The 22,964-nt window shown below is 39.5% G+C and overlaps 1 protein-coding gene and 1 long non-coding RNA gene across 4 annotated transcripts in view; one reads left to right on the top strand and one right to left on the bottom strand.

Moving 5' to 3' along the window:
* Positions 1–628: 628 nt before the first annotated feature.
* Positions 629–22,964, top strand: part of slco4a1 (solute carrier organic anion transporter family member 4A1) — a 28,165-nt gene continuing 5,829 nt past the window's right edge. Inside the window, exons 1-10 of one of the 3 annotated variants that reach the window (XM_020704464.1) lie at positions 629–784; positions 12,593–13,677; positions 15,669–15,759; positions 16,018–16,139; positions 16,224–16,335; positions 17,817–17,971; positions 19,254–19,512; positions 20,906–21,068; positions 22,304–22,479; positions 22,823–22,887. In XM_020704464.1, coding sequence (XP_020560123.1) covers positions 12,822–13,677; positions 15,669–15,759; positions 16,018–16,139; positions 16,224–16,335; positions 17,817–17,971; positions 19,254–19,512; positions 20,906–21,068; positions 22,304–22,479; positions 22,823–22,887 — 1,999 coding nt within the window. In that variant the 5' untranslated portion in view covers positions 629–784; positions 12,593–12,821. Of the gene's footprint in view, positions 785–865; positions 1,261–10,505; positions 10,767–12,592; positions 13,678–15,668; positions 15,760–16,017; positions 16,140–16,223; positions 16,336–17,816; positions 17,972–19,253; positions 19,513–20,905; positions 21,069–22,303; positions 22,480–22,822; positions 22,888–22,964 lie in introns of those variants that run through there. The other 2 variants (XM_011476814.2, XM_020704463.2) reach the window with 2 other exon arrangements.
* Positions 7,843–16,083, bottom strand: LOC111947644. Its single transcript, XR_002873507.1, has 3 exons — positions 16,000–16,083; positions 10,977–11,034; positions 7,843–9,205 (listed from the first exon to the last, which is right to left on the bottom strand). It is a non-coding gene; the product is annotated as an uncharacterized LOC111947644 (long non-coding RNA).

The following is a 22,964-nucleotide window of genomic DNA, read 5'->3' on the forward strand; positions in this document are numbered from 1 at the left end:
TTGAAATTGCTTAGTTTTGTTCAGAAATACAAACTTCACGAGTACCCACAACTTAACTAGTATTAGACTATTTAGATTTTTTCTATGTTCCTTTACTTTATTTTACTTATGTTTTTATTTATTTGTGTGTTATTTTCATTGTTTCTTTTTTCCCCTCTATTCTTTGTTTTCTATGTTAATATGTTATGTTTGGCAATGGTGACTGATCTTCGAAGCAATATTCATTACATTGTTATTGTTCGTTGTTAATGTTACTGTCATTGTTAATGTATGATACTGCAATTGTCAATAAAGTTTTTTTTAAAAAACTTAGCGACGTTAACTCATTGGTCGTTGCAACTTACAGCCAATCAAATAGTGTGATGTCATCATTGGTCGAAGGACCCCGAAGGACCCCGAGAACATCTGGCAACCCGAGAACATCCGGTACCCACACCCTCCATACTACTGCTCCAAATTACAGCTAGTTTTCCTCTTGGGAATTTACACCCCAAGGGAATTAAGAATTATAATTATTGATTATTATTATTTAAGTTTTCTGAATGACCCCCCCCCCCCCTCTTTTTTTAAACGTGTATAAAAAAAAAAACTGACTTGATTTTGTGACCAATCGCACTCCATACTGAGCGCCTGCAGGCAGCTACAGATGCACCGCTGATGCAAAAGGGGATTTACCCCGCAACGTGGAGACAAGAAGAGGAAAAAATCTGCATCTTTTGTCTTTTATCTTGCGGAAGGACAGCTGCGTCCGTGAGAACAGGAGGATAAAGGCGCTTTTTTGACGGTAAGGCTGATAGATGTGATGCGTGTCTGATGGATGCTCCGCCGTCTGCTGCTCAGCATCCACTAATACTTTAATCTGCTTACTTTTCACTGAACGTAAAGTCAATTTGGGAGAAATTCCGATCATTATTTATGCATTTGTGAGAGCCAACCAGCGGCCTGTCGTCCTCTGCGTGAATTCGCCTCATATTATGTTCCACGCAGTCACGCGGCGAGGCACCACCGACCGAGTGGAAAATCTTTTGGCTCCTCGTGACATTTGCGCTGAAACAACAGCATCCGCATAGAAAGAGCATCGCGCGTGGACCCGGATGAGACAGCTTTGCCTCCGTCGCTGCATTTGCATTTACAAACCGCAGCAGACTGACACGCGCGTTCATGTAGTCCTGCGTGGCGCAGACTCGGCTTCCTGCTGCTCTAACGGCTGCGTGAGAGGACCACGCACAAACGCAAACACGAGCGGAGACGCGCTTTCAGGTACAGCCTTAAACTTGACCTTTTTCTGTTTTTATTTCTGCGCCTCCTGGAGGAAGCCCGTCATTTTCGGAGCACTACAAGTTTATCAGGCGATTCACCTGTTTGGTTTTCTGTTTTCCTCCGAGCAGAGCTGCTCCTACTTTTCTACTCAGAAAATCCAATTTATGACCTTAAAGCATCTGTTAGCAGGATGAGGGTCTGGAGGCTTCCTTCATCTCACGTTGATTTCAGGAGCATACAAATACAGAGCCAACCTGGTCAACTAGAGTCACCCCTTATTATAATACTGCCCCCTCCGACTGTTTTAATGTTGTTGAGCTGCAATTTAGTTTTCAGGGGAGATTATTTGTGTCATTCCTTCTTTCCGTGTCGGTCTAATGTAGGCAATGCCAGCATCAGTTTAAACTATCAGCTTGAACTCACGTGAACTCTGACCTCATGTTTGTGACACATTTAAATTCAAAGTCAACTTTATTAGTGTAGCACTTTTCCTGCTACAAAGCATTTCAAAGTGCTTCACATAGTAAAGTTGATATAAGATTAAAAAAATAAAATAGTAAATATTGAAAAAATACTACTGCTACTATTAATAATAATAAAATAAATAAAAACACATAAGAGGCCAACACATACACATCCCAAAAGTACAATAAAATCCAATTGAATTTATTGTTAATAAGATTTATAAAATCAAACAAAAAACATGTGGACAAGTAAAAACGACATGAAGGCTTCACTAAAAAGACGAGTTTTAAGTTTTTTCTTAAAAACCTCCACAGCGAGTGAAGGCAGCACTTCCACAGGCTGTTCCACAGGCCCACAGTGAGGCCTCCTCGTGGGTTTTTGTTCTGACTTTTGGGACCGCCTGCAGAACTGAGGGCTCTGGGAGGCTCATAAAGAAATGAGGGTCTGATAGAAATGAGGGGCCAGTTCCATTCTAACATTTGTAAACTGATAAAGAACCTTAAAATCGATCCTAAAGCTGACTGGGATCCTAAAGCCAGTGCAAAGATTTCAAAATCAGAGTCATGTGCTTCTTCTTTCTGGTTCTAGTAAAAAGGCGTGCAGCCGAGTTTTTAAAAGTCAGGTAGAAAATCATCATCCAGAAGTCAGCACTGGCTGTTTTGCTGTGGGAGGGGCATATGAATGTAGCATTAGCATGTTACAAAAGCATGCAACTCCTGGTGGTCTCTACCTTTTCTTAGGGTTAGAGTTGCTAATGTCACATTCAGAACTTTTAGTTTTTGTTCAGATAATAACTTACAGATGAGGAACATGGCGAGCAAAAATTGAACATCTAGTTTAAACTCTGTTAAAAGTTAAACAGACTTTTTGAATGAATAAAAACCGGCAGAAGGTTTTTAGCATCAAGAATAAAGTGCTCCAGTTGATTCCACCTTTGGGGAGCTCAGAGCAGCAGAAACCACTAGTGTCTGCAGTTGTGAGACTTGGAATGACTGACAGAGTTGATGACTCTGGACTCTACCGTCTGTCTCTACTCTTGGCGATATTCCTTGGGTTGAGGTAAATTTCAATGAGCTTAGAATCCAGCCTCAAAGTGGGTACGCTTGTTAAAATAAGGCAGCACAAAACTCTGAGGCAACACTGTCTCCATTCTAATGCGTGACACCACAACCGCCGCCGTCCTCCAGACTATTATCAACAGATGCATTTATGATGTCACTCTCTGACCAAACACCAGAGTTTGGCAACACTGCAGTTCCGCTCCTTATGGTTGGAACTGCAGCTGCGGCTGTATTAAAAAGTACAACCTGCAATAAATCAGCATTTAGGGCTAGACGGTGCAGAACGGAGTAGGGCTTCTGGGTGAGCGGCTTACAGATGTGTACGACGGCTATGAAAGCGACGCATCTAAACAGTGATCTGACGTCTCCTTTATGGTTGATTAAAGGTGAAACATCCAGCAGAATTTGGGATAGTCAAATTCTGAATCATTGCACAAATTGCCAAATCATTCAGGGTGTGTACGCAGTGAGTGTTGATTAATGTCACTCATAGAAAACAGTTCACTTCCTGCTCTACTGAAACCAGGTCATATCAGTCGCCCTTTTTTCACAATACGGATGTTGCCATGTTGGAGCCAGAGGTGCTCAGCAGACAGTAATTGGTCAGAGTAGGTCTGAGTTTCCATGGCAACCACTTATGCTTGAGTGTGTTTAAAGTTCACACCCCTGCCACTGAAAGCAGGCTATACAAAATCTGTCAAACATTTTGAACGTTGGACGTGGGGGCCAGCAGGCACCACCTGCTTTTATTGAAGGCGTCTGATTGGCCAGTTTATAACTGGATTAACTCGCACTACAGAAGAAAATATCCTGGGGAAAAAATAGGATTACCAAGGACTGCTTCATGGAGCCAGCGGTGATTCCTTTTGGAACGACAGGGAGGAGGATCGCTCAGTCCAGTTCTCATACACCATCAACAGGTGTACTCCACCTTTGCCAAGCAGTGGATAGAATAGGCTCCAGCAACCCCAACCTTGAAACCAATTAAGCCGATTTAGAAAATGTATAAAAATGGATGGAGCTCCTTCATTAAATGGGAAACATCACCAAATTGCCTCCACTAGCAACCGAAATGAGGCCTATTGAGATAATTGTTTTCTGTGTGACGTCACCTCTGATTTTTGGTGAGGCGCCATCTTCAGGCCAAAGTTTGACATTACTTAACTCATTTTTAAGTCAAAAATCCTACAAACCCTCCCTGAATTTTTTCTGTAGTACTGTCACTTAAGATATGGATTATGAAAGTTTGTTGAAAACATTTCCATTACTTCCCAAATACAGTTTTCAAACTTTTACAAAAAGAAAAGAATAATACTGAAGTCAGTTTAGTTGTCTGTTGTAAAAATGTACGTCTTTGATGTCATTTTTGAAATGTTATTGATGTTGTGTGCAAAGGACGCCATTTAAAGCTAAAACTGTAAATAACTAATCAAAACAGATTTTTACCTTCTTTTTTAAAGCACAATTTAACATTTCAGTTCAAATAGAGGTTGGTGGATACTTTATCATTTTGTGAACACAATTTATCAGGCGGACACTGAGTCAGCATGAGGTTACAGATATGCATTGTTGAGTCAAGTGGCTAAATTAAGAAAGACGTAACTGATGTGGGGTTCCTGGAAGAGCCTGATGAGAGTTACTCATTTTCCTTCCGCTCTTATCGAAGACGGTGGCTGTTGGAAAATAACAGAGATATAAACTAGCAGGAGAGTCACTAAAATAGAAGAAAAAACAAAGATGTAAAGAAACGTCTGTTTACTCACAGCAACAATACATTTCTGTTTTTTTCCGCTGTTCAGACTGTTTTTGTTTCTATTATTATTTATTATTTTGAACATTAGATAATCCTGTCATTAATCGGTCAACAAAAGAAAGATATGCTCTAATAAACGGAAAGTTTTGATGTGTTTTTGCTTGACATGAAGCTTTTCTGAAGTATTGCAAAATAGCTCAGTGGAGTTTTACACGAGTAACTTGGTTCTGGTTTGGAGACTGAATCCTTAACTTTTTTCTTTAGTCGTGATTAAGTTGATCATTTCTGAAATGATCAACTTTTAAGTACCGGGACCTTGCTGAGTAAGCCCGCCCCATTTTCATTGCTCTCTCAATAGCTTACAGCCCTTCACAACCCCAATCTAACATTCCCAGTTTAACAAAAATGGTGAGCAAAATCTGAGCTATCCAGCCTTACAGTTTTGAGTCAGATTCCAGCTCAGATGAGGAAAACAAAGACGTACTTGGATTTATTTGTCTACATGTGGATGCATCAGAGTGGAGTGGAGCAAGGAGCTTGTGGCCCGCCGTAGTAACTTGTGTTGCAGCTACAAGCTTTTTCCAACTGCTTTTTTCATCTGCTCCTGATTCACAAGGATTTGAATTCAGATAATACTCAGAAAAGCAGTTTTAAGCTGAATTTTCTTCATACATGCCCTCCATTCTAAAAAAAAAAAAATGCTACAAGAACTTGTTAAAAACACCCAAAATACCATTTGTCTTAAACTTAGAGAAGCTTTGAAATTATTGCGCAGTTTTACTATTAGATAAGGTGGCTGAACACTGCAGGAAAAAGGGTTACCTGCATCTGTTTGCTGTATCTGTCCCAGCTTTTGAGGAATTTTGCTAAAACATATAAAGCAGCCATAATGAAATCCTGACCCCCTGTTCTTTTTTTTACTAAAATTGCTGAGTTTACATGATTGTGGGACTCTTTGCATAGGTGTACTGGTTTGGATCCTGTGGTTCCCATTTAGACACGTTCAGTCCCTAGCGTGACCTCATGCTGACTCATTTTCCACATAGAAACCGGAATCCAACCCCATCTTCACCTTAACACAGCTGCAAGAAATGAATGCTTTATTGGCGCTTTAATCAGCCATGTGTGGAGTAAAACTACAGGGAGTACTTAGCACAGAACGCCACGCTACCTTCAGTCTTCCCCTGTGATTTTCACGGTGTGATAATGAGCGCTCCGCAGAAATAATGCGCTTTCATTTGAGGACATTCTCTGACCCAATTCACAGAAACACATGGAGCCAGAGCACGTTAACCCCTTCCTGAAATGTTCATGCTCAGGAAATCACTGAGGGCCTAACAAAATCATTACCAGGTGAAACTGAATCTGAATCTGGGAGGAAAAAAATAAAAATAAAAAAGCAGATTGTAAAAAAGGCCATATGATATTTTTAGTGATTATGGACTTATGCACACTTTTTTTAGATGATTGTTTTTTTCCTTTTTCCATTTAAAAAACAAAAAATACTGTCCTGTTAGGTAGAAAAAGAGACTTAAAAAAAAGAAAACTCCTAGAGCTTTAAAATAGTCACATTTTGGCAGCTCTTTGTCATCTGCATCTTTTCTTTGACCAAGAAATAAACCTTTTTGTATTTGATGTCAGCCTATTCACTTCAGTTCAGTTTTATTTATATAGCCCAATATTACAACAACAGTCATCTCAATGGGCTTCATACCGATAACTGTACAAGAGCATGAAGTCGTAAAAAATAATTCAGCAAAGAATTCAAATTCAGCCTAGACAATAACCCCCTTCATTCTGCTCCCCGGTTTAAATAGTATGGATGGTTTATTACAGCCTAGATTCTTTACAAATAGAAATATTTTAAATCTTTTCCTTCACACAAAGTCACTCTAGACAGAGGCAAATGTTTTCATCTGACAGAGAGGACATTTGATGCACTTTATTATTATTATTATCTGTAACAACAAATCACTTAAGGTAACTGTACGTTCAGAGCTGGGCAGTGAGAGAATGTTTTTGTCCTATAAGGATGTTCGTCACAGTCATGGAATCAGCAGCAGGTTAGCGTTTATCAGCAACAAACAAATCAATATTTGTTTTCTGGCTCACGGCTGGTGGTGTTATGTGTGGCGTGACCTCAGCATGGGGAGCTTTTATTTTGAAGGAGTGCTGACCGATTTGAGGTTTTGGCCCAAACCTTTCTAAGGGATGTTATTGTATAGTTTGTGTGCAGACGGTGATATTTCAGATCTGCTTGGGTTGTTTTGAGCAGAAACACGTGGATCACTATCGTGTCTCTGAGATGCACTTAGACTTTTTACAAACAGCACAGTTAAAAACCCTTGAAAACCCCTAAAAGTACTACCTGGAGGAATTGTCGGCTTTTATCCCGTTAGTGCAAGCCAAGCAGAGGAACGTTGTTGGTTCCCCGCCTGTGGCATCCCCTTTCATTAAAGTCCCACAGAGCCACAGGGGCCCCGAAGGGCTGCCCCGCTCACAGCAGAGGGACGTCAGACTGCTCTGGGACGCTCGCATTACAACAAGATTTTCTGCTCCATTTTACATCAGTTCTGCCATTTTTAGCATTAGCATGACATTTTATACAATTAATTCCCACTGAAGTGATGCTTAAAACCTCATGGACAAAGACTTAATTATTTAAAATATTTTTAAAAGTTCTTGTTAATTGATTTTAAAACTTTGCTAAAATCTAATTCTGCATTTAAAACTTCCTTCAATGAAAATCGATAATGTTTATGATTTTGTTATATACATCATAACATCCAGGATGTTGGCAAACCTTTTAGTTTTATTCAATTTTCAACAGAGTTATGGCTGTCGAGATAATTTTCCCATCATGGGATCAATACCATTCTAAAAAGTTCTATTTTAGTTTAATTAATAAACGGAACAATCCATGTTTCAGGGACTCTATGTAAATGCCTGCGATCCCGTGACGTGTTTTTGAGGGTTAACAACTTAATAAATACGTTTCTTTTTGAAAGATTCCTTTCCCCACAGAGGAAATCTATTAAGATAATGAAGCTCAAACTTGCATTTCTGAATCCTTCTATATTGAAATTGTTATGAATCAGGAGGAGATGGAAAATGCTGTTTGAAAAAGATCACATTTGTGACGTAGAAAATACACTGAACACAAGCTCCCTGCTTTGATCTTTCAGCAAAGAGGGAGGGGAAAGGGGGCGGGATTGATTGTCAAAAAATGCCTTTATCATAATAAAAAAAAAAACACTGGGAAAGCATTGAAAATAGATCATAAGATGATCGTTGCTGGATTTTTAAAAGTACAACAAACTTTAAATTTAACTAATTTAGTCCATGAAAAATTTCTTACACTTTGCAATGGAAGTAATATTTGACAGTTTTTCTCTCCTGAAGTGTGATTTTTTTTGGATCTGATGACAAACATTTGCAGGTTAACAAACTAAGGGAATGGTAGTTCTTCTTGTGGGCCCATAATTTTTGTTTTTTCCGTTGTTACTTTTGCAAAGCTTGTAAAGATCAGGTGTGGGAATCTGAGGGAATTTCTATTACTAGTTGAAATTGCATAAAGAGATAGTGAAGCAAGTTTTACTTCCTGTTAGGTGTTTAAATTCAGTAAAACAAACATATTAACTAAAAAAAAAAAATCAAATGGATGTGTTTCTGGTGCTGCATAAGATTATTGTGAGGTTCCATGGGTACGGATGTAATTCTGAAACTATTCATTAAGCAAGCTGCTAGAGGGGAAGTACTTTCAGTGCATGTATGGTTAAAAAGAAGCTGCAAAAAGAAGCAGAAACAGAAGCTGCAGGTCTTCTCTTGGATTTGCTGGGTTTATGTTCATGATGATGCTGCAGCTGCGAAGCTTTGAAGCAGGTCAGTGGGTGGAGCCTGATCAGGCCACCACTGCCGACCAATCGGCTGAGAGTGGGCTTTTTTCAAAAAGAGTTTTATATATTTACATGTCAAACGTGTTCAGTCTAGAACAGATTAAAAAACGAGACAGAACCTTTTTTTTTTTACAAAGTCCCAGGCAGGAGTTTATCTGTGCATCGTAATTAAAGATGCAGGCAACTGTTTAAGAAGCTCTCATGTGTTTAACAGACAGTAAAGATACACGTGGTTGAAAATAACCTTCAGCCTAACGGACAGAATCTTAGCGCTGCTTTGCCCTCATTTCAACAAAAGGTTTGGTTTCTTCTTCCTGTGTCGAGTTGAGTCTTCCTGTGACATTGTGTGACGGCGAGTGGTTCCTGTTCTTAGTGGACTTAACGCTGCATGGTAAATCTAAGTTCAGTAGATCAGAAATGATCTGAAAAACCACTTGGGACAGTTTTCAAAGGCCTTCGTTTTTAACAGGAAAAAAAAAACCTCCTCCTTTCCAAAGCAAATAACTTTCTTCTTTGAGGATCAAGGAGCTTATTAATATCACAACTCCTCACTCTGATCCCACTTTGAAAAGAGGACCGAAAGAAGGCAGGACAGAGAATTATAAAGCAGAACTTCTGCATTTTTAGCCCCAGAACAACAAACAGCTGCACAGGAAGGTGAAGTCTCACTGTGGTTCATTGTTAACAGAACGGCTCCACTTTCAAGGCACTTCCACCACCCAACACTTCCTTACCTGACGCTGGGCGCTCGCTCCGTGTTCACCCTTTTCCTGAAAAGAGAACAGAAGGATTCAGTCATGAAAGGAATCAAAAAGTTGCCTCAATTTGACGTCTGTGCAAAATAAATACATTTATGATGAATCTTTTTTCTATTTAACGGAGTTTATTTGTAGAATAAACGTCTTTTTTGCCTCTACTTTTTAGGGTTATTTGACCTAAAACTGTGTAGCTGCAACAAAATAGCCTTGTTTTAACTTCGTGTTCCCAGTGGTCTTTTTAAATTATGATTATGCTGTTTTTAGACAAAACCAAGAAACATGTCGTCTTTTTTAGGACATAGTTTCTGTAGAGCGGCATGAATTAATAAGAAATTCACCTTTGCGTTTGGGGCAGGACTGTTGGCGTGGAGAAACCCACCGCCTCTTCCCCTCCTCATTGCTGAGAGCTCTCTGTTCACACGCTTTCCCACTAGCTTACAGCCCCTCACAACTAAAACACATTACTGGTGCAACACAAATGGCGAGCAATTCAGCTGTACAGTTTTGATCCAGATTCCAGCTCAGACGAGGAAAACAAAGACGCTCATGGATCTATTTCTCTGTCAGTGGATGCATCAGAATGGAGCGGAGCGGGGAGCTCAGCGTATTTTCTAGGCTACAAAAAAGGTATTTTTCTAATTCACATTTTTTCCCCATCTATTTCTGTCTCACAACTATTTGAATAAAGAAATACTCAGAAATGCATTTTTAATCTTAATTGTCTTTATAAATGTCCTCCATCAGAAAAATGCCACAAGAACATTTTAAAAACACCAAAAACACACTTTGTTTTTTACTGAGTGGATCTTTTAGATTAGACTTTTGTCGACTAGTATTCTTTATCAAACCGGGGCCAAATGAAAAAAAAACAGTCACAGACAAATTTTGTAAAACACCTTTTCACACACATCTTAAAGCTAATTTCTATTTAGTACATTAAATGATTCACAGCAAAAGCAGCCTCCTACAATGAAGTCAAAAAAATCTTTAAATTGTGAGTTTTCTTTGAATAAGCACAAAAATCTGCCCATGGGGAAAGAAAAATGGTTTTACCAAGAGTTTCTATATCAGCAACATTTCTAGTCACAGACCTTTCCTTAAACTAAGATTATTTTTTCCTTGTACAACTTTTTTGACAAGATTGTTTTTCTTGTAAAACAGAAAATAATACATTTTGTCTTGAAAGAAGGGTCTCTTTACTTTAGGATTCCCTTTTTGCAGTGTTGAAACACAAAAGCTGTTTTAAGTGACACTAAAGTGTAAGATTACAAGCAAAAAACCCTAAGGATGTATCCTCTTTCCTTTTTCATTCTTGCCAGACTTGCACAGGTCAGACCTGAGCTCAGGTGAGCAACTGTCTCAGGTGGATTATGTGGGCTGGACGCTTCCTCCTTCCCTCCAGCGGTGGGGAGGGTTGGCCGTTGTGCTGCTTCAGCGTTAGACTATAAGAGGCTTTGACAGACAGGCTTAAGGCGCAGTGTGGAATCCTTTCACTCCTCTATTCAAGTCTCTTCCTCCATCTGTGTGAAGTCTTTGTTTTTCTACCGACTGCTTGTTAAATCCAGGAATGAAGGTAGGAGGCTCCATCGATTTTGATAAAACTTCAAGTGCTGCCAACTGTAGAGATTGTAGTAAAACTTGTGTTGAGCCTCCCTCTCAACTTCAACTCTGATTTTTTTTTATTAAAGGGCTTGAACACAGTGAACGTCAGGCTTTTAGGAAGACTTGACTGTTTGTCTTCATTAGTTTTGTGTGTACACAAAAGAAAAAGTCAACGAAGAACCTGTTTGAATTGGATGAGATGGTCAGGTTCACGCTGTGAGAAGACGAGTCTCCCGACCCTGAAAAGAAAAAGCAGTAAAGGCTGAAAAAGGCGGAAAATCCCCAGAAAACAGGACAGATTCAACCAGGAAACAGGAGCTACAGGTGTAAATGTTCAGCAAACATGGGCATGCAGACGAGGAAACCTCTTCATCTAATTAAACTGTTTTGGTTTTCTTAAAGCCAACTATGCATTTCATGACTTTTTTTTTTTTTTTTTTTTTTACAGTCGAGTTCAAACGTTGTACATTTTAAACTTGTCATGAACTCACAGAGCTCAGGCTTATGGTGATACTGATGGTTTACTTGATAGGCAGGTTTAAACCCCAAGCGCTATGAATATTGTAAAACGGTTTCCCCTTTACTGATGTGTACTGCAGTGGAATATAAAAACACCTGAAGATTTTTTCATTTCTTTGCTTTTTTTCTTTTTTAAATTTGGAATTTGAGCCGTTGTTCTTGTAACATTTTCCTTTAACCTCAATTCTGGTTTAAACCCCCCCCAAAAGTCAAATGTTCAGTTTTCTTGCATCATCTCTGTAGGTTTTGTTTTTACAAAACTTCACTGTTTCCAGAAAATTACGCATTGGTCATTCCATAGTCATCATGAGTCCTTCAGCCTATTTTTGAAAAAGTGGTAGTGATGTCTTACAGTAACATGGATATTGCAACTCCAATTTACAGGCACAATATTACCTCAATAGAAATTCATGCCACGATTTATTTTAACATTGACCGATACCTGCAAAGGTTAGTTGATGTCGAGGTGGGGGGTCGTTTAACGACCCACTTCGATAAAAATTGGTTTTTTAACATGTTCTTGGGGCATTTTTAAAGTTATGGAAGACAAAGAAAATTAATCTCAAAATTGAATTTCGTAATATTTTGTTATTCAAATTGTTGTGAATCCAGAGCAAACGAAAAATATAAATATTTATTCTTTATTTTGCTATATTCAGATGCATCCAATAGTAAACGACTCACTAGAACCATTTACGTCTTTTTTTTCATGTTGCACCGGAAATGTTAGGTTTGGGTTGTGAGGGGCTGTAAGCTGGCAGGGGAGCATGTAAACAGAGAGCTCTCAGCAATGGGGAGGGGAAGGCGGGGCGCGGTTGCTCTGCACCAATGATCCTGCCCATAATTCAGAGGTGAATTTCGAATGAACTGCTGCTCTGCAGAAACTATGTCCTAGAAAATGATTTTTTGAAGTTATTTTGCTTAAAAATAGCATCATCCTAATTAAAAGACCTCTGAGAACACTTTGAGAATAGATCAAAAGATCAGAGTGGGACTTCAATGTTGAGGATTGTTAGTTCGTTGATTCACCTTCTGACCAAAGGCCTGTAAAATGTAGTCAGACTCCTACATGCTGTTCTGCACAAAGGTAGCGCCTTTAACTAGCTTTGCAATTATCTGTTTAAGTTCTTATGTTAAACGCATGCTGCAGTTTTTGCCAAAGGGTTGAAAGTCAAATGGCTATGATTCCATATTGTCCTTTTCCTTTGCTTTGATATTTAATTTCATTTGTAAGTTCAGTTTAATATTTATGGATTTTTCGCTCTTCTCTTTTCACAGAAAATCACTGCCGCTGCAGAGACTGTTTTTTCTGTTTTTCCACCACATTCCACAGATAAGCAGGAGCTATAAAATCTGAGCACTCATAAGAATTCCTAAGCCGTCGCATTCAGGACAGGATTTTTCAATCATTAGACTGACCCTGAACCACAGTTTTTCCTTTGTTTTTTGGTTTTTTTTTTTTGTGGTCACTTGCACATCTTTTCTCCCAAACCCATCTGAGAACTGTATGCCACACCCCCTCAGAGGGGTAATGCCAGTCTTGTTAAATGCCAGCGCCTCTTTTAGCTCCAAACAGGAGCTTCTGGACTTACAGGACTGTCCTCTTAATGGGGGTCTGTCTCTGGAGACCACTAGTCCAGTGGATTCCCCAACAGGGAGCCCTGTTGGTTCTGACCCAAGAAGTCCTAGTAGCTTTAGAACTAATGGCTCCACCCCCCAGATTTTCACTGGGGTTTCTTTACTCCCTGGGCAGCTTTATGGCCCACAACCTAATGAAGAGACTGGGCTCAAGCACATGTCCGTTGACTTGGATCAACTTTGTGGCTGGGGGGCTCTGACGCCCAAAGTCCTCCAGGTCTTCAACACCCCTCGTTGGGTGCTGTTCTTCCTTTGTGTGGCCTCTTTCCTTCAGGGGATGATAATCAACGGCTTCATTAACACAGTGGTCACATCCATCGAGCGGCGCTTTGAGCTGCACAGCTATCAGGCCGGACTCATCGCCAGCTCCTACGACATCGCGGCGTGCCTCTGTCTGGCCTTCGTTAGTTACTTCGGTGGGATCGGGCACAAGCCCCGCTGGCTGGGATGGGGAGTACTTGTGATGGCGTTGGGTTCCCTGGTGTTCGCCTTGCCTCATTTCACCACACCACCCTACGTGGTCAGTCTACCCGAGCAAACGGGGATGTGCTCAGCCAATCGCACCAGCCCGTGCAAGGACAAGGAGGAACGAGGGCTGTCCAGTTACAGCTTCGTCTTCATGCTGGGACAGTTTCTACACGGAATGGGCGCCACTCCTCTCTACACATTAGGCGTCACGTATCTGGATGAGAACGTCAGCTCCAACTACGCTCCTGTTTATATAGGTGAGACTCATCACCAATTCACTACATCTTACCTAACGTTAACAAAAGTATCAGAACACTTATGACAGGAAAACAGTTGGGTAAAAAGGAGAAACCACAGAATTTAAGTCTGTCGTTTGAAGGCAGAAGCAAAAAGTCATTGCCAAAATAGGTCCTACAGGTTTTATTACAGTTTTTTGTTTAAAAATTAACATGTTTCAAAACGAGGCATGTTTTTAATTGTAGGTTATCCTGTGTTTTGTTTGAGCCAAAACATAAGAAATGTGGTGCTCATGTAATGAAAAAATTAAGTAATGGGAAACGCGAGACAAAACAGGTTGGTAATCAGTTGGATTTATGTTCTAATTTAGCATTGAAGGCAACGTTAACTCCCATCAGGTTCATTAGCATATGTCACAGGTCGACCCTGAGGAAATTCGTTACGTTTGTTAATTCTAAAGTAAACTCAAAAGTGATGCATTTGAAACAGACAAAAAAAAAAAAGAAATTTGGTGTTCAAAGGTTTGCATAAACCTAGTTTGTTATGCTGTTGTTGGATTATCTATGACACATTGAGTGGGTAATCTGTGAGTTTTTCTTTGCCTCCCAGGAAGTAGTTGAATAAATTGTTGTCCCCACATTTTCACCAGATTTTATCCTATATCAGTCAAGTCTTTAGACAATTCATTGATTTTCAATGTGACTTAAAATCCAGCAAATTTACTTTAACTTGAAGTTCCACTCCGGTCCTTTTTTTGAGCTATTATAAAAGTGTTCCCAGTAGTCTTTATTAGGATTAGGCCATTTTATCCAATTAAAAAAAATAAAAAAGCTGTCATTATCTTGGACATAGTTTCTGCAGAGCAGCAGGACTTCATTAGACATTCACCTCTGAGTTGGCTTCAGAACGACCCCATTTCCTCTCCCCATTGCTGATGGCTCAGAGCAGGGAGGCTGGCCGGCCCAGTGTAGTTTCTACATGACAATCGAGTTCTTTTTCAAATCGACTTAGACATGGAAAACTTTTTGTGTCAGATTTTAAAATGATCAGCCAAACTTAAAATTGTATTTAGATCAGGGCTGCTGGTTGGTTTAAGACTTTTACAAAATGGTAAAATAAAAATAAATAGGTTTGATAGTTAAAAAGAACCTTGATCGTACATCAAACTCTATATGACAACAATGTTTAAAATTATAAAATATTTTCACAAAAGGTACATTTAATAAATGTTAGCAGAGTGTGAAAACTCACATAAAAGCATGAAATAAAGTTAAAAGTGCTGTTTGTGCAGCTCAGTGGCCTTGTGGTACAGTGTCTGCAACCCACCTCAGTGTGTGACAGATAGTGGGACTGTAACTTTAACAGCCCATATTGTTGAGACTTGCAAATAGCAACTGAGAGTATGGTCACCATCTTTACAAATGGCCACCATTTTGGATTTTTCGCGTGGCAAATGTGCTTTTCTAGAAGAAGGGATCCCAAAGTTCATTCATGCTAAATTTAGTACTTGTACCACAAAATGCACGATTTGTTAAAATATTAAAACTAGCAGGCACCGCTCTTAAGGTAGGCTTTGACATAGCCCATGTATTCCATTTTTATAGGTTTGTTCACTATGCTGAATCGTGTTTAGACCCAATGTAAAATGCAGTCTGTCTTGTGTTTTACATGCAAAGTAGATCGTGTTCAGTTTTACTGAAAAATATCTTGACTTAATCATGTTATTCTCCAGACTAACCATTTTAATCGCTGAAATTCATGTTGCCTAACATCCTCAACATTCCACATTTACTCTGATTCACACAAAGTGAAGTCCAGTAGATAAATGCTTCATATATGAAAATTTTTTTTCTCATGCAACAAACTTTTTTTTGAAACCACAAAGCTCATGCAGAAAACAATGAATCCCTTTAAACCTGCAGGACAGGAATTTGATAGGAAACAGGAAGTCAGTGCTAAAATCATTGAGCCAACACACCCCAGCTCTGTTTCTGTGTCTCCTCCCCCCCAGGGATCTTCTACACAGCAGCTATTTTAGGCCCAGCAGCTGGCTACCTGTTGGGAGGATACTTCCTCAACATGTACACAGAAATACACCTGACGTGAGTGAACTTTGAAGTTGAAATAACTATACTGCAAAAGATGTATGTGAACATTACCTTGTTGGTGTGTACCTGAATATAAACCCCCCAGTTTCAGAAAAACATTTAGGTCTTCTGAATTAATAAGCAAACAAACTACTTCTTCTTGGTGTATTTTAGGTGTAACACAGTGGGGTCACTGAGTTTGTGTTGACATAAGTCAAACTGGGTAGCTTGAGGATAAAAGAAAGTTAATTGAACCTTTTCCTCGTGTCAAAGGACAGAGATGACTCCAGATAACCCCCACTGGGTTGGCGCTTGGTGGATTGGCTTTTTAGCCGGAGGTGCTGCAGCTCTGCTGGTAGCGTTTCCCATCCTCGGTTACCCTCGACAGCTGCCAGGTATCAAACCGTCTACTGGACAACGAGAGCCCCATTCAGTTTATATCCCAGCACTCCAGCATTTTTTATCTTTGTGCTCTCCAGGCTCCCAGGAGCACGTGGCGATGAGGGTGTCTGAGGCCCACCAGCTGAAGGATGGAAGCCATGTTACAGCCGCAGACCCGCTCTTTGGAAAGACTGTCAAAGATATGCCAAGGTAAACACAAGATGGAGGGAAATACGGAACAGGTTGAGATAATACAAACTTTGTTATACCCTGAATTCTGAGTGTCAATGAAACAAAATAGATAAGTTGATCCTGTTGTTTGTCAGCTTCTCAGCATATTAGAGACACCTTTGGTCTTCGGAAAGAGCAGAGAATAAAAAAGCAGAGTAAGCATCTTTATTTAGCTCTTTACCATCCTGAGTTACCTTGTATGTTTGAGTTTTCTAAGATAGCTTTAAGGAAAAAAAAAAACTCATCAAATTTCAACGCAATGATTCCCATCAACACCTCCCTAATTGATGTGACTGTTGTCACATTTCTGTAGACATTTTTCGAGAAAAGTGGCTTTGCAGGGAATGTTTCCAAAGCCGATATGGAACACATTATTAACGCAAGTGTTGCATAACAGCACAAGGCTGCTTTTCTCTGCGACAGACTTAGCTGAATTGATTGTGTAAACATTGCTAGAAAGTATAATCTCAGCGCAAAGCTGCTTTTCTCTGATTCAGTGTGCGCTGGAATTACATGAAATGCATACAGTATTCAAAAGAATGAAAACACTTTCCTGGATGGACTTACAAAAAAAAAAAAAAAGGGAAGCTGACCAGATGTTCATAGCTCCTCGACTCGCTCCGAGCGTCTCTGAAGCTTTGTCTATTAAAGTTATACCCCAACAGTACTTGCCTTCATCAGACGGGATTCATTTCATTTTAACTCAAATCGGTGCACGGTCAATCACTAACTGTATACAAGAACTGGACAGAGTAACTCCTCCCCTCTAGTTTATTTTTGTATTTCATGTTATTCTAGACAAACTGACCAATCAGAGGTCTCAATAACAGTAGGTAGAGCCTGCTGGTTCCCACGTCCAACAAACAACTTAGCCATTTTCTATGGGTGAGATCACACTCACTCAGTCCAGTTCTCATAAACAGTCAATGTGGACAATGTGGAGCTATTAGCTTCACAAAATCCTCGTAGCTGCTTTGTCATACTTTGGCACAGAAGGGCAAAGTAGAGGAGAGGCTTTTAGGAATTAGTTTACTTTAAGGACCAAACATTTTCAGTCTTACTTGGACAGATCCATGTGACAGCAGCTTTAGATTTAAAACTAATCAGGTTGTGCAAGAAGTGCAGAGATAAGTGCTGTGTACACACTCAAGAGTTTAGAGTAATCACCATGTGGTTATCTTAAGTACTAACCAGCTCAGCCTAACCCTCATTAGAACACTGGTGAGTGCAAAAGGGGAAATGCTGGACCTTATGGTCCACAACTGCGTTTACTGTACTCATGGTCACAGCATGACGTCACCCCCCACAGCGCGTTATGCAACATAGTGATATCTTTGGATCTGGTTGAGTTTATCTGGACGGGTTTTCTTAACAGCCAGATTGCCTTAGACTGCTTTAAGAACTTGACTTCACTCTGTCGCAGCAGCAACAGACTGCTGACCTCGGATGTCTTTTTACAGATCTGTGCTGCTTCTCTTGAAGAACCCAACGTTCCTCTTCCTGTGCTTAGCCGGAGCCACTGAGGCCACGCTCATCGCTGGCGTGTCCACCTTTGGCCCAAAGTTCTTGGAGTCACAGTTTAGTCTCAGTGCATCAGAAGCTGCCACGTGGTTTGGTGAGTGAGCAAAGAAAGTGTGAAAGTCATGCAGAAAAATAGTTTTTTAGATGTCTGTATTAAGCGGATTAACGAAAGTTAAAGTTTAGACTCTGAAATCTCACTTGATGTTTTCCATTGTATTTGGATTGCATTAAGTTGGATACTTGTCTTTAATTAGCAAATACATCCAACTTGGAGCTGCAAAAATATCACCATGAGGATTTTTCCCTTCTGGGGAAAGACTCCCTGGTTTCTACCAAAGATAGAGGACAAAACCCCTTCATTCTGTTCACTTCACTTGTTCAACCACCCAGTGGTTAGTTAGTGAACTGATTTGGCTCCATTCATTTTGTTGTGCAAACCAACCCCAAGGAGCAAGTATAAATGTTAAACCCATGGGTTGCAATGGGGGGTCGTGTATTAAAGATGGACGAAATCAAATTGGAATTTCCTTTATTTTTTTAAACAAAAGTAAGCTTAAATAAGTAATCCTTAACAGTCACAACTGCCCTTACGGGTGGACACAGGCTGTCAGCAGGCAAAAAAAGAGCAAACCTGCAAACGCAGGTGTCCCACATAAAATAGCAAAGTTGTAGATCGCTCAGTGAGTCCTTAGAGTGAAAATATTTGTTCATGTTTTTTTTTATTGGGCATTCTGCTTGCGACAGGTCGTAGTAAACAATTAAACAAAATGCAAGGGTAAAGTAAGAGGGAAGTAGGTGAGATGCAGGTATGTCGTACATATTTTTCTCTTTGACTTTAAGAGATTCTGTAGACTGTGCAACACTAGTGGGCCATCCTTGCATGTAGCGTGACTGTTAAAAATGAGGAAATTAGGCAATCAGCTTTGTAGTCATCCTACGGCCGTCTTCCGGCCACTTACGCAACACCACACACCCCATAACTCATTGCGAGTCATTGCTCACACCTTACCAATGAATAGAATTTGACGCACCACAGCGTCACCCGCAGGGCATAAGTGTGTGTAACTTAGTCAATACACTTACTACACGGCGGACAATGGTATGTTCCATTTTCATTATGTCTCTTGAGGTGGCCTTAAAAGCCACAAGGAAACTGCAAGACACACCTGTGCTCCCCTGCAGATGCTCCCCTCTGTGACCCTCCATCAGCCTATAAGGCAAACCGGCTGGAGGCCGTTCCTTAGGGCTGGATTTGGGCACCCCTGCTTCAGACTAATCAATTAATCAGTTCACGGCTGTTTTTTTTTAGAGATGCTGTTACTTCCCATTTTCCCCCATCAGACCTTGACTTCACCAGTTTTGTCTCCCCCATTCAGGGTACATGGTGGTACCTGCAGGAGGAGGTGGCACCTTCCTGGGTGGCTACATAGTGAAGAGTTTGAACTTGCGCTGTCGAGGCATCATTCGTTTCTGCATGATGTGCGCCACGGTCAGTCTGCTCGCCATCTTCATCTTCCTTACCCACTGTCCCAACGTGCCTATGGCTGGCGTCACCGCCCCGTACGGGTCGCCGGCGGAGCAGCATCAACTGGAGAAATACAAAGGCTTGTACGACATTCCAGAGCATTTAAACAGGTATGAAGAAGGAATGAGGCCATCTGTTACCTTCAGGTTTGACCTGTAGCATTTGCAGAATGGAGTTTTCTTTATGTCATTTGTCTATTTGTCATTGTCAAAGTGACATTTAGCCTTTTGTTTTGGAAATTCAAGTTCCTCTCCCATTGCAGCCACAGTAACTTCTGCAGAAATCACTTTGTTTTACTTTTATAATTCAATATATAGATATAAATATCTATATATTTGTATTCAAAATTAATTATTTTGTGCAAGTTATGCTTTTAAAAAAAGTACAAATATATCCAACAATGACCATGTTGACATGAAAAGACATGCATGTCTTTAACAAAAGCGGTTTCCGTGTGTTTTTGTAACGATGTGCTTTTGTGCTGCTCTAAACACGGGTCACAGGTCATTTGGAGGTCAACTCCTGACTGGATCGGAATAATTGCTTCCTGCTTTTGGGTGAAATTAGGCTACAACAGTCACAAAAAGTGACAGAAATGGACCCTAACTGGCAGCAATCTTTCCTTGATACTGTTGTAAAAATGCTGCTAAGCTCCCGAATGAATCTGAGGAGAAAACCCAGGAGGCATGTAGTTTACACACATCCCACATATATTCCCAGATTAACTTTTTCTTTTTAAAAGGGAACCCAATCCTACAACCAGTCTGTCTTGTGCTGAAAATAATTTCCAATAAACTACTATTGTTTTGTATGCCTTACAAAAAGTTTGATATTTTTCAATGTATTATAAGCTGAATTTAAAATAGTGCGACACATTTTTAGACTCATAAATGTAAGTTATGTTTTATTTTTTATTGAATTTCTTAGTAAAAGAAAGGGATTAATAATAGTTTTTAAATGTAATTTATTCAGAATTTTCCAAAAAATAATGCACTTCATTTTATTTTGCTTCTTTTCCCATTTTTTTTCTTTGAATAGTCAAGCCTGTTATGTGAAGTTGCATCTTTTCTGTGTAGATTTTTTGGTTATCTTATGGTTAATTTTGGAGGATTTGTCCTCTGGAATAAACAGCCTTTAAACAGATATAATGCTAAAGCTGACATTCACCCGATTAACACTTGCATTATCTTAGATGACCCCACCCTTACATTGACGTGTTATTCCTACCATGACAAAGGTGGATAAAGGTGGAAAGATTTCATGTAATCCATGGACACCAGTAAAGATCACAAATCATTGAAGAAAAAAGGTTCAGAGCACTGTCTAGTGGGTCTAGATGACCCAACTCCCAATGTTAAAGTGCCTAGGATAGCACAAAGGGTTAAACTGCTCCATCTGCAGCTGCTTCTTCCCAGTCACCTTAAATCAGCAACACTACATGTTTATGCGTGCGTAAAACAAGCCAAATCTAACAGCATTTCTTGTTTTTTTCTCTCCCTGCAGCTCTTCAATAGATGAAAGTCTAACTGTGGGTTGTAATGCTGCCTGTAACTGTGTCAGGGAGGTGTACAACCCCGTGTGCGGCTCAAATGATGTCATGTACTACTCCCCCTGTCACGCCGGCTGCACATCCATCAACCACACAGAGGAGGCCACGGGGAAACAGGTACACATTTAGACACAAGACATCTCAGAAATGGAAAAACAGATTTGATGATGACTCTACATGAAAAATGAGTCCGGACCATTGCAATTTGCATAAATATAATGTTAATGCAGAAAGATTTGCTGGTTAATTAGCAAAACGTATGGTTGGGTTCAAAAAAGCAACTGTAAAAACAAATTGTTGTTATAATGGGTTTATTCTCAATGTGACATTTGTCATGTGATTAGGAAAGTTTAGTACCATTTTATTTTTTTTAAATCCTTAATACTATAACTTGTGTAATAAATTTAACATTTAAAATGCAATTCAGTGTTTCATTTAAAAAAAATGGTTATTTTTTTTAGAATTTAACTTCAACTTAATTAAATTTGATTGCTTTTATGGGTTTTAGATTTTAATTTTTAAATATTTTTTGGTTTCATACCATTTTTAATTAATATATTTTAATCTTTGAATTTTATTTTTTTACTAGTACATTTTTTGTTTTATGTTTAGTTTCAGATGTATGAAAATGCAAACAGTTGAGCACTTGCCTTTCCTTTGGAATACTATTTTATTCTATTTTATAAACCCTGGGGAACCCACAGAGTCACATTTGGCACTCCATTTATTTATCTTTGTAATTCAATTACTTTTAAATTATCTTTGGGACATTTAGACTTTTTGTCTTTTTTCCAATTTTAAAAGCATTTAAGCAGAGCTAAAACATTTTTTTTGTTTTTTGCGGCATTAGTCGCATTTTGTTCAGCCTAAACATTTTCAGCTTTTTTTTAATCAATTAATTCATCCTCTGAGCTGATATTACAATATTTTTGGTTCTATTTTTTGATTGTATTTTTGTTGTTTATTTAAATTTCATTTTCAATTCCTTTTGTTTTTATTTAATTTTCCTTTGGACTTGTTTGTGATCTTATACTTCTTTAGACATACTTGGCCTGTATGATTTTAAGTTTTACCTTTTCTTGAATTTGATAAATGTTTTCTATTAAATTTACTGTTCATAAATTATTTTAGCATTAAGGATTGCTTGACGTTTTCATCCTGTTTTACTTTTTTAGTCATTTTTATTTTATTTTTAACAAAGCTTCTGAATGGATGGATAAAAAAAAGTTTGATATTTTATTAAACATTTGTTTGTGTTGCTGGCCTTCATTTAGGTTGTTAAATGTCATTAAGCTCATGCAGTTTTTTTCTGGAAGATATAACAGTTTTTTTCCTCTATGGTTGTGTTTCAGGTGTTTTCTGGTTGTAGCTGTGTCGTCGGTAACACATCCTGGGGTAAAGAGGGGTTTGCCATTGCAGGAAAGTGTGGGAGCACCTGCCACCACATGAGCATCTTCCTCTCCTTTTTCTTCGTCGTCATTGGCTTCACCTTCCTGTGCAGCATCCCGGCGCTCACCGCCACCCTCAGGTGGGTGGAGAACTCTTTGTTTTTTTTTTTTTAAATTCAACTAATTTTAAGCTTTGAGAATGAATAAAATACAGTCCTGGAGTCGAGGCTAATTTGACGTGGGGGTGGGGCTTGAGCCGGTTGGCTACCGGGACATGATTGACATGGGGTGACATCATTTCCGCTCCAGAACAGCATCAGTTTTTTGGCATCCCTCCTCTGATGTGGGGAACAGTAGTGATGATGCTCACGCCCCATCAGAGGAGTTACAACATTATTTGAGAAGCTCTTTGAAGTGGGAAAGGTTGCTGTTTATTTCCTCTTTAATTTTCAATCGTGTCTTTTTCCACACCCTCCTGCTTAGATGTGTTCCGGACAGCCAGCGATCCTTTGCTCTGGGCATCCAGTGGATCGTCGTCCGCACGCTTGGTAGAGATCCCCTTCCATCCTCAAATGTCTATTTCTGTTCCAACTTGAGAAGTTTTAAATCTTCACTCTCCTGTTCT

The sequence above is a fragment of the Oryzias latipes genome, chromosome 7 (genome assembly GCF_002234675.1).
Source record: "Oryzias latipes chromosome 7, ASM223467v1".
Classification (NCBI taxonomy): domain Eukaryota; kingdom Metazoa; phylum Chordata; class Actinopteri; order Beloniformes; family Adrianichthyidae; genus Oryzias; species Oryzias latipes.